This window comes from Sminthopsis crassicaudata, chromosome 1 (genome assembly GCF_048593235.1).
Source record: "Sminthopsis crassicaudata isolate SCR6 chromosome 1, ASM4859323v1, whole genome shotgun sequence".
Taxonomy (NCBI): Eukaryota; Metazoa; Chordata; class Mammalia; order Dasyuromorphia; family Dasyuridae; genus Sminthopsis; species Sminthopsis crassicaudata.
This window is the reverse complement of record NC_133617.1, coordinates 581,425,604-581,440,131: the sequence shown is the minus strand read 5'-3', so window position 1 is coordinate 581,440,131 and position 14,528 is coordinate 581,425,604. Positions and strand designations below refer to the sequence as shown.

Here is a 14,528-nt window from a genome sequence, read left to right as displayed (position 1 = left end):
CACAAATAGAACAATTTTGTGCCTCAGAATAAACATAGACTGCTGAAAAATCAAGAAGACTTGGGGTAGAACAGATGTCCTCCCCCTTAACAAGATCTAAAGAAAGACCCTAGGCCCGAGATGAACCTGTCTGAAGTGCAGACATCTTCAGCCTAACTCTGAAGACCCATCAAGTGGGGAATCCCTTGGGCTAGCTAGGTGTGGTTGGAGCCTCAGCAGGAACCAGTTAGACTTTTACCTCCTGGACTATTTGTGGAGTTGGGGTTTGAGTCCAGGAAGACAGAGTGAACATCCACTGATTAGGAATGCCAGGCCCAACTGTGCTGCTAAGACACAGGCCGGGGCAAGAAGGAACCAGCACCTGGTGAGTGCAGAAGCAATGGTATAGGGGCACTGCTGACTGAGAGTGGAGCTCTTGGTTTGGGGTTCTTAGTCAGAGTGGAGAGGTGCCAGAGTGGAGAGGAAGCTTGAGGCATCAACTCCCCCACCAGGATTAGAGGTGTTTATACTAATACTTCTTATTTAAGAAAAAATGAACCAGCAAAGAAAGAACCCCATCACTGAAACATATAATGGAAACAGGAAAGACTGGGATTCATCTTCAGAGGAGGATACTTTAGTTTTAAAAAAAGCTTCTATCCCAAAAAGTAACATGAAATGGCTCCCTACTCAGAGAGTTATAGAAAAACTCAAAAGAAATTTAAAAAATCAAATGAGAGATATATTAAAAAAAAAAAAAAACCCAACTAAATAAAAGCCATCCAAGAAAAACAAGATTATGAAAAATAAAAGTTAACCAATTAGAAAAGGAGGTATATATAGAGCCTCAAAGATGAAAATAACTCTGAAAATTACAATCTAGCAAGGGGAAGCCAGTAAAGCTATGAGAGACCAAGAAATAACAAAACAGATTATAACAAAAGAGAAAATAGAACAGAATGTAAAATATCTCAGAAGAAAAACAATCTAGAAAACAGATCAAAAAAAGAAAATATAATAAATGAACTGCTAGAAAATTGTGATTAAAATGAGAATTTTGACACAATAATGCAGGAAATAATACTAGAAAATTGTCCTGAAGTGATAGAACATGAGGGGGAAAGTAGAAATAGAAAAAACCCACCTGTAATATTCTTCTCTAAAATATAATGTTCTCTGAGAGCAGGTTTCTTGGGGGACTTCTGGAGGCAGCCTTTGTTTCAGTTCAGTGTAATCACCTCAAATGCAGCCAGGAGTTAAAGTCCAAATCCTTTATTGTTTCCTTCAAAGTCTTGTCTCCTTTCTGGGGCCTGGTTAGCTTTCTGGAGGCCTTCTGTAGTCTTGGTTCTGAGAGCTTGAGCTCTGGCTTCTGAATCTCCCTGACTTCCAAGGGTTTGTGCTTAGTCTCCAGCCACAACAAAGATGGAAGATGGAATGAATCTATCTCCACCTCCCAGAGCTTCTAGTGCACTTGTCTCTTTAGGCCCTGAGAGCTTCTTGCTTATATGCTGTACACTGAGTACACACCAATCATTACATCACTAGGAAATCATTATTTGTTGTAGTATTAAATTAATGCTAAACTAAATTTAACCATTGTCTCCTCAATTCCACTCAGTACCTTGTTTCAAGTTCTGGCCCATAACATCTCCTTGTAGGGTCAGATCAATCATACTGAACCATGCTAAATTAGATAACTATTGTCTCTATCATTCCAGTGACTTAGCATCTTGTAAGAATCCTAACACCCACCAATCATCATCTCAAAGAGATTTTTGGTAGAAAACACAGAGGAATACTATTGCCAAATTTCAAAACCCTGAGATCAAAGAGAAAAATTTGCAAACAAGAAAAAAACAATTAAAATACATGGGAGCTACAATTAGAATTATACAAGACTTAGCAGCCACAATAAAGAGGGAATTATATCTACAGACAATCAAAAGAACTAGGCCTGCCGCCAAAATATCATATCAAAATTATCTGTAATTTTGAATGAGGAAAAAAAAATGGATATTCAATGAATTTGCAGATTTTCAGGACTTTCTATGAACCAAACCTGAATTTAACATTTAAGAGCCAATATCAAAGAGCAATTTTAAGGAACTCAACATGGACAAACTGTTTAAACATGGACAAATTGTTTTTTACATGGGAAACATATGTTTAAGTTTCACATCAACAATAGAGTAGCTCAAAAGAAAGATTGGCAGAGTTAAGGTAAAAATAGTAATCATGTTATACAAATGAGGTGAAGAGGAAGAATAGACATAGAGGTGTTAGAAAGGGAAGGAGGCTTGTAGTTCTGAAAACCTACTCACATCGAGAATGGGTTTAATAGGCAACACTACATATATGTCATAAAGGGTATAGCACCCTCCAAACTCTATAAAGAAATAAAGAGGGAGGGATGGGTGAATAGGGAAGCAAAGGATGAGGGAAGAGGACAAAAGAGGGATTCTCAAGTGTGGGGAGGTTAAGTAATAGCAAGGCAAGTTATGGAGCAGAATTAAAGTCAGCTGGGATAGGAAAGGTATGTGTGTGTGTGTGTGTGTGTGTGTGTGTGTGTGTATACCTATATTTGTATATATAAATAAATCTTTTCTTAACTGTGGCTTGCTTGGGGGTGATGATAGGGAGGAAAAGGAGGAAAAGAAATAAGATAAATAAGGTGCGCAGCAGAGAACCAAAGAACAATTTACAAGGAAGTAAAGAAAAAATGGACATTCATGAACATTATTTCTTCTACACCCACACACATGTTTTCTTGATCTGGTAATTTGGTGTTATATATTTGGATCCTCCCTAATCCTCCCTAATGTTCTGTTGGGCCATGTGTCAATGTTCTCTTTTGTTTTGCTTTATTTTGTTTTATATTCCTTTTCTGTTTTTCTTAATAAAAAGGGGGGGGGGAGGGGAATCATTGGACTACCTGAAAGCAAAGAACAAAGACCTTAGCCATCATCTTGCAAAAAATTATCAGGAAAACTCTGGATATTCTAGAAACAAAAGATAAAATAGAAACTGAAAGAATCTACCTAGCACTTCCTGAAAATAATCCCAAAATGAAAACTCCCAAGAATATTATTCAAATTCCAGAGTGCCCAGGACAGGGAAAATATAAGCAATCAGAAAGAAATACTTCAAATATCCTAACATGTAGTTATAACATGATATTTAGCATTTTCTTCGTTAAAGGACTGAGGGCTTGGAATATGATTTTTTCAGATAGGAAAAGAGTTAGGATTATAACCAAGAATCACCTACCCAGTAAAAGTGAGCATACTCCTTTGGGGAAGAGGGGAAGAGATGGATATTTAATGAAATAGAGAATTTTCAAACATTTCTGATGAGAAGACCAGAGTTGAATTGAAAATTTGACTTTTAATTACAATCTCAAGAGAAAAGTAAACAAGAAAGAGAAATCATAAGGTGTTTAATAAGATTAAACTGTTTACATTTTTACATGGGGAAATGATATCTGTTAATGCCAAAAAATTTCTTATTAGGTCAGTTAAAAGTATAAATAGAGAGAAGGTATGTATATAAAAAGGGGAAAATCATCTAAAAAATAAAATTAAAGGGTGAGAAAGAATATATTAAGAGAAAAGGAAAGGTAGAATGAGGTAAGTGATCTTACATAAAAGCCTTTATAATGAAAGGGGAAATGGGGAAGTTGGAGGAGGGGAAGCCAATGAAGCTTATTCTTATTAGAATTAGCTCAAAGAGGGAATAAGATACACAAAATTAAAACAACTCAGAGCTTCTACCCCATACCTATCAGATTAGTTAATATGACACAAAAGGAAAATGATAAATATTGGGGGATATGTGAGAAAGTTGAGACATTCATGTTACTGTTGGCGAAGTGGTATACTGATCCAGCCATTCTGGAGAATAATTTGGAACCATTTTTTTTTTCTTGAGGCAATTGGGGTTAAGTGACTTGCCCAGGGTCACACAGCTAGGAAGTGTTAAGTGTCTGAGGCTAGATTTGAACTCGGGTCCTCCTGAATTCAAGGCCGGTGCTCTATCCACTTCGCCACCTAGCTGCCCCCCCTTGAACTATTCTTAAAGGACTAAACACCATGTACATACATCCTTTAACCAAGTAATATCACTGCTATATAATGCAAAGAGTTTTTTTTTTAAAAAAAGAAAAAAGAAAAGGATCTATCTGTACAACAATATTTATAGCAGCTCTTTTGATGGTGGCAAAATTGGAAATTGAGTGGAATGTCCATCAATTGGGGAATGACTGAACAAGTTGCATATGACTGTGATAGCATGCTATTGTGCTATAAGAAATGATGAGATGGATGCTCTTAGAAAAATCTGGAAAGAATTACTTGAACTGATGCAAAGTGAAATGAGCAAATCCAGGAGAAAATTATACACAGTAACAGCAATATTATATATAATGACCAACTTGAATGACTTGGCTATTCTGAACAATAGAATGATCCAAGACAATTCTGAAGGACCTATGACGAAAATGCCATCCATCTCCAGAGAAGAACTGACATCAATTTCTTTTTCTTGGGGTTTTTTTGATTTGTCTTCTTTTACCCCATTTTACCACATGGAAATGTGTTTTATGTGACTGCACATATATAACTTACATCATCAAATTGCTTGCCTTCTCAATGAAGGGAGATAAAGGAGGGAGATAATGTGGAACTAAAAAAATTTTTTAAATAAATGTAAAAAAATTTTTTTTCACAGTAAATGGCGGGGAAATGAAAATATTAAAAATAAAATTAAATAAATTCAGCCTGACATTTAAAGCTTTTTACACTCTGGCTTTAGCTTTCCTTTCCAGTCTTATCTAAAAAGTATTACCCTTCATATATTGTACTGGATTACATTCTGATAATCCATAGCTTGTCTTGGCAATTTTTCACAGGCTGCCCTCATGACTGCGATGTGTTCCCTGCTCCTCTGCCTCTTAGCTCAGTTTCAAGGTTTAGCTCAGATGTTCAAGTTTTTTTTTTAATATCCTGACTTGTTAGGATTCTCTTCCCCTCAAATTATCTTGCATTTACTTCTCTTTTTAAAAGCTGTATCCATCCTCAGTAGAGCATAAGCTTAAGAATAGTACCTTGTACCTATTAGGTACTTAGCAAATCCTTATTGAACTTTATTCTTGGAAAACTTAGAAAGGTTAAATAATTTGTTTAAAGTTACATTTAAGGTTAGCAGAAGGGGCAGCTAGGTGTTGCAGTGGATAGAGCACCAGCCCAGAAGTCAGGAGGACCTGAATTCAAATTCGACCTCAGATACTTAATATTTCCTAGCTGTGTGACCCTGGGCAAGTCACTTTGATGTGGGTTAAGATTCCTTTCTAATTCCCAATCCCCATGAATTTCAATGGGAGGTATCCAGACTCTCCCAGCCCTCACTGGATCTGAGCTAACTTGGGCTGTCCCAGCCCCCACTCTAATGATCTGGCTCAGGTTTCCCAACCCACATAAACAGCTTCCTCCTTATCTAAAAACCCATTGAATTCTATTCAAATTCTAACCCTGGCTGGCAGCCAGCCAGGAGCCAACATGGGACTCCACACACTAGCCCCTTAAAAAGGGAACCCTGGAGTACACTCTTTGCAGGAGCCCAAACATGGCATCCTTACCCCGGCCATGTCAAGGGTTCCAGCCCTGGCCCTGGTGTCTTTTCAACCTTACTTCCAAACCCCACAATAAACCTCTTTTATTAATCTAGGTTTTCGGGTCTGTAAATTCCTTTACAGGGGTCTCTGCACCGCCACTAGAACTCATTTAACTCTGTATCCTTGCACCGAATCGAAAAGGGTACAGGGGAGCTCCATTTGACTTCCTGTACCCTGAACCTGCCAGTAGACTTCAATTAAACCTAATTTCATTTAGATACTCCTTACCTAATTCTCATCAACTTTACCTCAATTGCCTCAGCATGCATGAAGAATAGAAAGAAAGAAAGAAAGAAAGAAAGGAAAGAAAGAAAGAAAGAAAGAAAGAAAGAAAGAAAGAAAGAAAGAAAGAAAGAAAGAAAGAAAGAAAGAAAGAAAGAAAGAAAGAAAGAAAGAAAGAAAGAAAGAAAGAAAGAAAGAAAGAAAGAAAGAAAGGAAGAAAGGAAGAAAGAAAAAAGAAAGAAAAGCTAGGAGCAGACATTAAGATACAAGTCATATTGAATTTTTTTTCTTGGAGTACTCCAGGATTCAGAGGTGTAGAATTGAAAGGGATTTCAGAAGCTACTTACTTTAACTGTTTCATTTTACAGATGAAAAAACTGAAGTTGAAGATTGTGGTCAGATAGATAGTAAATATCAAAGGAAGGATTAGGTTCCTCTCACTCCACAGTCAGTACCCCATTCTATAGTAACATACCTTTCCCCTTTTCTCTATTTAAAAAATGGGAAGAGGGATGAGGAGAAATAATTTAAAACATTTTATTTCTGCCAAGTAATTGCACTTCTGTTGCATTTCTAATTTTAAAAAAGAAACAAATCTTAGACATGATTCCAAATTTGGGCTAGAAAATAGATTATTGCAGTGGAACAGGGTGAGGTAGGTTATGGATAGGAGGGCTGCAAGGGCAAAAACAGACAGAAACCATCTGGTTGGTTCTAATAAACTTCCTTAATGCCCTAAATTTATTCTTGGTGTGCTTTTCAAATGCATTTGAATTCTTATTTGAGAACAATGCACTGAAAAGTGGAAGTGAAGGTGAGGATGTTGGGGGAGGGAGCCTGGCCCTCTGTTTGAATGGTATTCTGCTTTGGGGAAGTTCTGTTATTTTCTCTTTTTAACAAGATTGGCTCTCCTGCTGAAAGACTGTTCTGTTTTTGTCAAATCCAGCTCCTCTTCCGGCAACTTAGGTGTTATGCAGGTTTTAGAAAAGCCTTCTCATTTTCTCCCTATATCACTCCCTTTCCTTCCCCCACCTCCACTTTGCCAAATACTTACAGATATCATGTCTGACCAGTGTCGCCTTCTCCAAAACCTCCTTCTCTTTTGCATTTTTTGAAAGTCCTTTCCAGGACCATGCCAAAGTGTTCCTCAGATTGTCACTCAGTCCCTTCATAGCTCCTCCCAACCTTCCTTTCCCCGGAGTCCCTTGCTCAGGTGTGATCTCTGCTGGTACCATGCCCTATCTGCTTCCATAGTCAGACCCCAGGGCAGAACAATTGCTGGCACCGGGAAGTGGCCAGGCTTGGCTTGCAGGTAGGTGTATGTATAATGGGTGGGTAGGCAGTGAAAGGAAGTAGTTAAGATTAACCTCAGCTCAGCTATGGGAATTCTCTCAGAATTAAATGCCCGGATGTCTTGGTGTCTTGAATGCATAGTGTTTGCATACAGTAGTTTCAATAAATTTAGTAATTTAGTAAATTTAGTAAAGACTGCTTTATTGATTTCCTCAGAGGAGAAAATCTTTTAGGTCCATGTATACTAGTAGTGCTTAGGTCTGTAGCTGGAAAGAGTTGATGAATGGGTTGATGCAAATTATGTCCCCTTTGACTTTTGGGGGAAAATGAACCCTGAGAAACTCTCCTGTGGGAGAGGCCCAACCTCCGGGAATCAAGATAAGTGGTCTCATTCAGTTGTGGTTGCACCCTACAGTAGAAGATTAGTCCACAACCACTCCCAGTAGCTCAAAACTCCCAAGATAAGTAATCTTTTTTCAATTAGAGATCTAAGCCCCCAGGCATTGACAACATTGAAGGAATCTCATTCTATTCTGAATTGAAGTCCACAGACTTCAGAGTAAAACTCTGCTTGATCTGAGTCCAGTAAAATTATGTAAAATCACCAAAAAAAATGTCTCCTTTGAGCTACAAACCTAAATGGTCTTGCATCCTCCAGAGCAAGATAAGTTTTCCTTAGTCACAACCCTAGGCAAGATTTCACATCCACCTGAGCCATCCTTAGACTCATGCATAAAATGGGTCTTCAGAAAATGATTCTTTGCAGATCACTTCTTTCTTGAGAATGATATGCCCACCAATTGAATCCCTCTTGGTGTTTCTTTAACAATAAAGCTTTTTTACCATAGTCTTTGGGCTAGTGAATTCTTTCACAGAACATCCTTGCAGAACAAGGAATTTCACCCATTCCTGCCTAACCTCTTCTTCGGTATCCTCATCCTTCATCAAGATGGCTAATAAAAGACAACTCTAAACCCTGAATCTTTGCAGACGTCCTATACAGAACTATGCTTGCCAAGGAAGCTCTCTTCTTGGCAAAGCTGCCTGCCAGAACTTTTGCCCACTGTGAAGATATTCTCTTCTCAGGATTAACCTTTGCTATCTATCTCCCTAATAGGACCTTTTGACTAACGTCTGTCTTCCTTTTGGATCCTTTCCTTTCCCTCATTATTCCTAGCAAAGTTGGCTTCTCAGTGCCAATAAAAATCCCTTTTGCCACACAGATTTTGGGTTTGCGAATTCTTTTGCATTGGACCTGCACCGACCAGAGGAGATTCCCACCCCAATTCTCACACCTCATAACAACTACCACTAACCTCATCATTCACACGTCATCAACACCTAGGAAGTGTTGTGTCTGATATAAATTTGAACTCAGGTCCTCCTGACTTCAGGGCTGGTGCTCTATCCACTGTGCCACTTAGCTGAAAATCCTATTCTTAATAACAAAATTAAAAAATGTTTTGGAGATAAAAGCACATTCTAGAGATTCAATTACAAAATATTTTTTTAAATTAATTTTTTTCAGTCAGCAAAAATTTGTCTTTTCTCACTTCCTCCTCAACCCCATTCCCATGGAGGGGAAAAAAACCACCCAGCTACAAACATGTATAATCAAGCAAGATAAATTCCTCTACTGGACATATCCAAAAAAGGTTTCAGTCTATACTTAATCAGGAAATAGATAACATATTTCATTGTGAGTACTCTGAAAGTTATTGGTCAAAGGATAGGAACAGACAAATTTCAGATGATGAAATTAAAACTATTTCCACTCATATGAAAGAGTGTTCCAAATTACTATTGATCAGAGAAATGCAAATTAAGACAACTCTGAGATACCACTACACACCTGTCAGATTGGCTAAGATGACAGGAACAAATAACGATGAATGTTGGAGGGGCTGTGGGAAAACTGGGACACTGATGCATTGTTGGTGGAGTTGTGAAAGAATCCAACCATTCTGGAGAGCAATCTGGAACTATGCCCAAAAAGTTATCAAACTGTGCATATCCTTTGATCCAGCCATACTACTACTGGGCTTATACCCCAAGGAACTACTAAAGAAGGGAAAGGGACCTGTATGTGCCAAAATGTTTGTGGCAGCCCTTTTTGTAGTGGCTAGAAGCTGGAAGTTGAATGGATGCCCATCAATTGGAGAATGGTTGGGTAAATTATGGTATATGAAGGTTATGGAATATTATTGTTCTGTAAGAAATGACCAGCAGGAGGAATACAGAGAGGCTTGGAGAGATTTACATCAACTGATGCTGAGTGAAACGAGCAGAACCAGGAGATCATTATATACTTCAACAATGATACTGTATGAGGATGTATCCTGATGGAAGTGGATATCTTCAACACAGAGAAGAGCTAATCCAATTCCAATTGATCAATGATGGACAGAATCAGCTACATCCAGAAAAGGAACACTGGGAAATGAGTGTAAACTGTTATTTTTATCTTCTGAATCCAATTCTTCCTGTGCAACAAGAAATTTGGTTCTACACACATATATTGTATCTAGAATATATTATAATATATTTAACATGTATAAGACTGCCTGCCATCTGGGGGAGGGGGTTGGGGGAAGAAGGGAAAAAATCTGAACAGAAGTAAGTGCAAGGGATAATGTTGTAAAAAATTACCCATGCATATGTACTGTCAAAAAAAAAGTTATAATTATAAAATAAAATAAAAATTAAAAAAAAAAAGAAATAATATAACTTAAAAAAAAAAAAAAAAGAAAGTTATTGGTCATTGAGCTGACCAGTTTCTAATTCTTTCAAAATCTTTTGTATTTACAATATTTTGTTGCATTGTATATTCTCCTGGTTCAGTTCATGTTATTAGTTCACACATGTCTTCCCATGTTTCTCTAAAACCATCTCCATCATTTTTTATAACACAATAGCATTCCATCACATTTATAATCATTTATTCAGTTACATAATTGATGACCACTTCAGTTTCCAAATCTTTGCTTCATAAAAAGGGCTCCTATAGATATATTTATTAAATACTTGTTGATTAATAACTTGATGTTTAATAAAGAATAATTGGCTTTGATTTAACAAATATTATAAAACAACATGGAATGATTCTATCTTGGGTTTAAGGAATTAAATATTAATGAGAATTTAGACAATTTTTGAGATTACATGGCATAATTTATAAAAAACAAAAACAAAAAAGAGAACTTATACTGAGGGCTCATTTGATGGTAAGGGAAGCTCAAAATGTTTTTTTTCTTAAGAGTGATGTTAGATTACACTGAGCAATAGATTTCAGAGATTCCAATAGTTGGAAGTCACTTTTAGAGCCCAGTCAGTCTGCATGATACATGAATTTGTCTGCATAATAATTCTAACAAATGAACATCTTCTATTTACAGACCTGTGTATGTTCTATTTGAAAGCATTTCTTATATCAACTCAAGTTAGCTTCTAAGCTCATTTGTATAGCTCCTAAATCTGCCCTTTTGTTCTAGGAACAAATCTATTCTCTTTTACATGAGATAACCCTTCAGATACTGCTATACTTCTTTCCGTGAAACCTTAGCATAATTTGTTCAACCATTCCCTAATTGATAGCAATTATTTTGTTTTCAATTCTCTGCTAAAAAGTGCTACTGTGAATATTTCGTGAAGTCTCTAAGACAGGAGTCCTCAAACTATGGCCCGCGGGCCAGATGCGGCTGCTGAGGACGTTTATGCGGACCACCGGGTTATGGCAAAATCAGACAGGGAGTGAAATTCGACTTAAACTTGTGTTAGTGACGCACACTTCGGCACTGGGCTGAGGCGGTGGAGACAGAGTGTGAGGTGATACCGAGGTGAGGTGAGTTCCCAGGCCGGGGTGTGTGGTGTGGGGAAGGGAGAGAGATGCAGAAGAGGAGAACTGACGGCCTGAGGCCTTGTAAAGTAACGGAAGCCACCACTACAGGCGCGAGGGATGTACAGTTCAGGCTGCTCATGTCACGGCTGCTGCTGTAATGACAATGTAACGGCTTCCTCTCTAGCGCATGTTGTGGTACTGAATGCTGTTGTCACCCAGAGTGAGGCTCCCGGTACCAGGCCGTGGCCCTGTATCCATAGTAACCTCTGGCTGTTGTGGTCATCAGTTTTATCATTGTATGTTCTGTAGTTTCATAAAGAGATGGAATATTACTAACATATGTCATCACCTTATAATCACTGAGGGTCTGACCGTAGTGCCCCCCCCCCTTATCCTGAGTATGAGGGGGTGCAGAGCTGGTGTACTGCTTCATCCCCCTCCAGATTCTTAAGGTCCCCATACACTTGTGCAGCTTCAAGTCACATGACGACCTCCCCTGAAGCCCCAATGTACTATTTGTCACTGAAGCTCATTCTGCACATACAATATATGGCGCAGTTATATACATACATACACAGTCTTTCCTGCGATTATGATAAATACGAGTGCAGCACGTACGATCATGCAGCGCTGGATCATGACAATTGATCCCAGGATTCAGAGGAAGCCAGGGGCATTTGGGAGGGTCACCTGAGCAGTGACTTGTGTGCAGTGAAGGTCTGAAGCGGGAGAGAGAGTGCGAGAAACAGGCATCACAGCGCAGAGGCAGCTTGGAGGAAGTTGGGCACTGCAGTCTGTGTGTCTCTGTGTGGGCAAAGTTATTGCTGGTATATTGTTTTTGTAGTGCTGTATATATATATATATATATATAGGTATTTTACTAATAGCAATTTGGAATCCCTTAGAAATAATGATGTCGGGGCAGCTAGGTGGCGCAGTGGATAGAGCACCAGCCCTGAATTCAGGAAGACCTGAGTTCAAATCTGGTCTCAGACACTTAACACTTCCTAGCTGTGTGACCCTGGGCAAGTCACTTAACCCCAGCCTCAGGGGGGGAAAAAAAAATGATGTCAAGAAAAATTGACATGCAGTGTAGGATGTTCAAAGAACAGTGGACTTATTATTTTTTCATGCATTACAAGAGCTGTATGTCTGATATGCCAGAATATAGTGTCTGTGTTCAAAGAATATAATTTGCATCAACACTATGAAACTCCACATAAAGATAAATATAATTGTTTGGTTGGAGAAGTGAGAAAAGATAAAATATTAAAATTGAAAAATACATTGACAACTCAGCAAAATATTTTTGTGAAGCAGAAGCAGCTGAATATTCCATCAGTGCGAGCAAATTTTCAGATTGCCAAGCTAATGGCACCCACTGGAAGACCATTCATGGAGGGAGAATTTGTTAAAGAATGACTTCTTTCTGTTGCCAAAGAGATGTGTCCAGAGAAGGCCAATTTATTTAGTACAGTGAGTCTTTCAGGACCTACAAGTACATGGAGGATTGAAAAAATGGGAGACAATCTGCATCAGCATTTGCAAAACTCCACCAAAAAAAATTCATTTTTTTTCTTGGCACTCAACAAAAGCAATGATGTTTGTTATTCTGCACAACTTCTAATTTTTATTCGTGGAATGAACAATTATTTTGAAGTCACAGAAGAGCTTGCTGCACTACAAAGGAACAACTACAGGAGAGGATATCTATGAAAAGGTTTGCCAAACTATGAATGGTTTGGAGCTGGACTGGGCTAAACTAGCCAGAGTGACAAGTGATGGTGCTCCTAGCATGGTGGGGTCTAAGAAAGGAGTAATTACTCACATTAACCAAGAGATGGACAAACATAACCATTCTCATCCAATAGCCATACACTGCCTCATCCACCAACAAGTGCTGTGTCCCACTGAAATGGGACTCTGTTATGAAAATTGTGGTATCTTGTGTTAACTTCACTAGAGCTAATGCAATAAATCACAATTTCTGGAATTTCTGTCTGAGCTAAATGTTGAATATGAAGATGTTCTATATCACACAGAAGTGCGTTGGCTGAGTCGAGGGAGAGTTTTGAAACACTTTTATGACTTATTTCCACAGATTACAACTTTTCTGCTTTCAAAAAACAAAGAAGCACCAGAGCTCAACGATGCAGAATGGAAATGGCGCCTTGCCTTTCTGACAGATGTAACAGAGTTACTCAACAATTTCAATATGCACCTTCAAGGAAAGGGGAAGCTCATCTGTGATATGCAATTTGTCAAAGCATTTGAAGTAAAATTAGGCTTTCCTCCTCATCAAACAAGTGAAGGAGGAAAACTTCTGCCATCTCCCCACAACTCAAAATCTGTTAGCAGAAAAACCACTGATTGCATTCCCAAACAAAACATGTGAGGATTCATTGGAAAAATTGCAAAAGGTTCCAATTTAGATTTAAGAGCTTCATCTCCATGAACAGGACATACAGCTTTTCCGTAACCCATTTTCTATTGACATTGAAAATGTGGATACAATTTACCAAATGGAACTGGCTGAACTACAGAATTGTGACTCTCTGAAAGACGCATTCAAGTCAAGCAGCCTTCATAATTTCTATGCATCTCTCCCCTTTGAGACATACCCTCAATCTCAGGAACCATGCACTCAAAATGGTAACCATCTTTGGCAGCACTTATGTCCGTGAACAGACTTTTTCTAGAATGAAACATTTGAAATCTCCAACCAGATCAAGACTAACGGATGCACACTTGCATCACTTGTTATGTGTCAAATATGGAACCAGACACTGACCATCTCATTAGCCAAAAGCAGGCCCATAGTTCCCATTGAAATACTGGTAAGTTTGTTGATTTAATTTCATTTTAAACATTGTATTTGTTCCCATTTTGTTTCTTCACTTCAAAATAAAATTCCTATGTGTGCATAGGAATTTGTTCATAGTTTTTGTTTTTACTCTAGTCCAGCCCTCCAACAGTCTGAGGGACAGTGAACTGGCTCCCTATTTAAAAAGTTTGAGGACCACTGCTCTAAGATATGCAGTGGATAATGTTTTGGATCTGAAGTCAGGAAGACCTGAGTTCAAATTTAGCCTCAGACACTCATTAGCTTTGTGACTCTGGGCAAGATGATTTATCATTTCTTTCCATTTACCCATCTGCAAAATGACCTGGAGAAGGAAAGGGCAAACCATTACAGTATTTTTGCCAAGAAAACTCCAAATGGGGTCATGAAATCAGACATGGTTGAAGATTAATATTTTGGGACTTAATGGGTTCTTCTTTTTGTCTTTAACTTCTTTTCAGTATATGCCCATTGATGGATCTCTGGGTCAAAGAATATCAACAGTTTAATCACTTTTCTCACATTATTTCGAATTATTTCCATAATATTAGACTCATTCATAACTTTCCCTAACAGTATATTAGTGTGCTTGTCTTTCCCATAGGTTCTCCAACATTTACTATTTCCATCTTTTGTCAGCTTTTGCCAATTTCTTCAGTGTGAAGAAACTTGAATTGCTTTCATTT

At 38.2% G+C, this 14,528-nt stretch overlaps 1 protein-coding gene and 1 long non-coding RNA gene across 11 annotated transcripts in view; one reads left to right on the top strand and one right to left on the bottom strand.

Moving 5' to 3' along the window:
- ANKDD1B (ankyrin repeat and death domain containing 1B) overlaps positions 1-9,135 on the bottom strand; it is an 83,410-nt gene extending 74,275 nt beyond the window's left edge. For 7 of the 10 annotated variants that reach the window (XM_074282298.1, XM_074282301.1, XM_074282302.1 and 4 more), the window contains exon 1: positions 6,924-7,171. In XM_074282298.1, coding sequence (XP_074138399.1) covers positions 6,924-7,104 — 181 coding nt within the window. In that variant the 5' untranslated portion in view covers positions 7,105-7,171. Of the gene's footprint in view, positions 1-1,123; positions 1,385-6,923; positions 7,173-9,014 lie in introns of those variants that run through there. The other 3 variants (XM_074282306.1, XM_074282307.1, XM_074282300.1) reach the window with 3 other exon arrangements.
- LOC141551049 (uncharacterized) overlaps positions 1-14,528 on the top strand; it is a 72,747-nt gene that overhangs the window by 48,897 nt on the left and 9,322 nt on the right. The gene's annotated exons all lie outside the window — the stretch shown is intronic.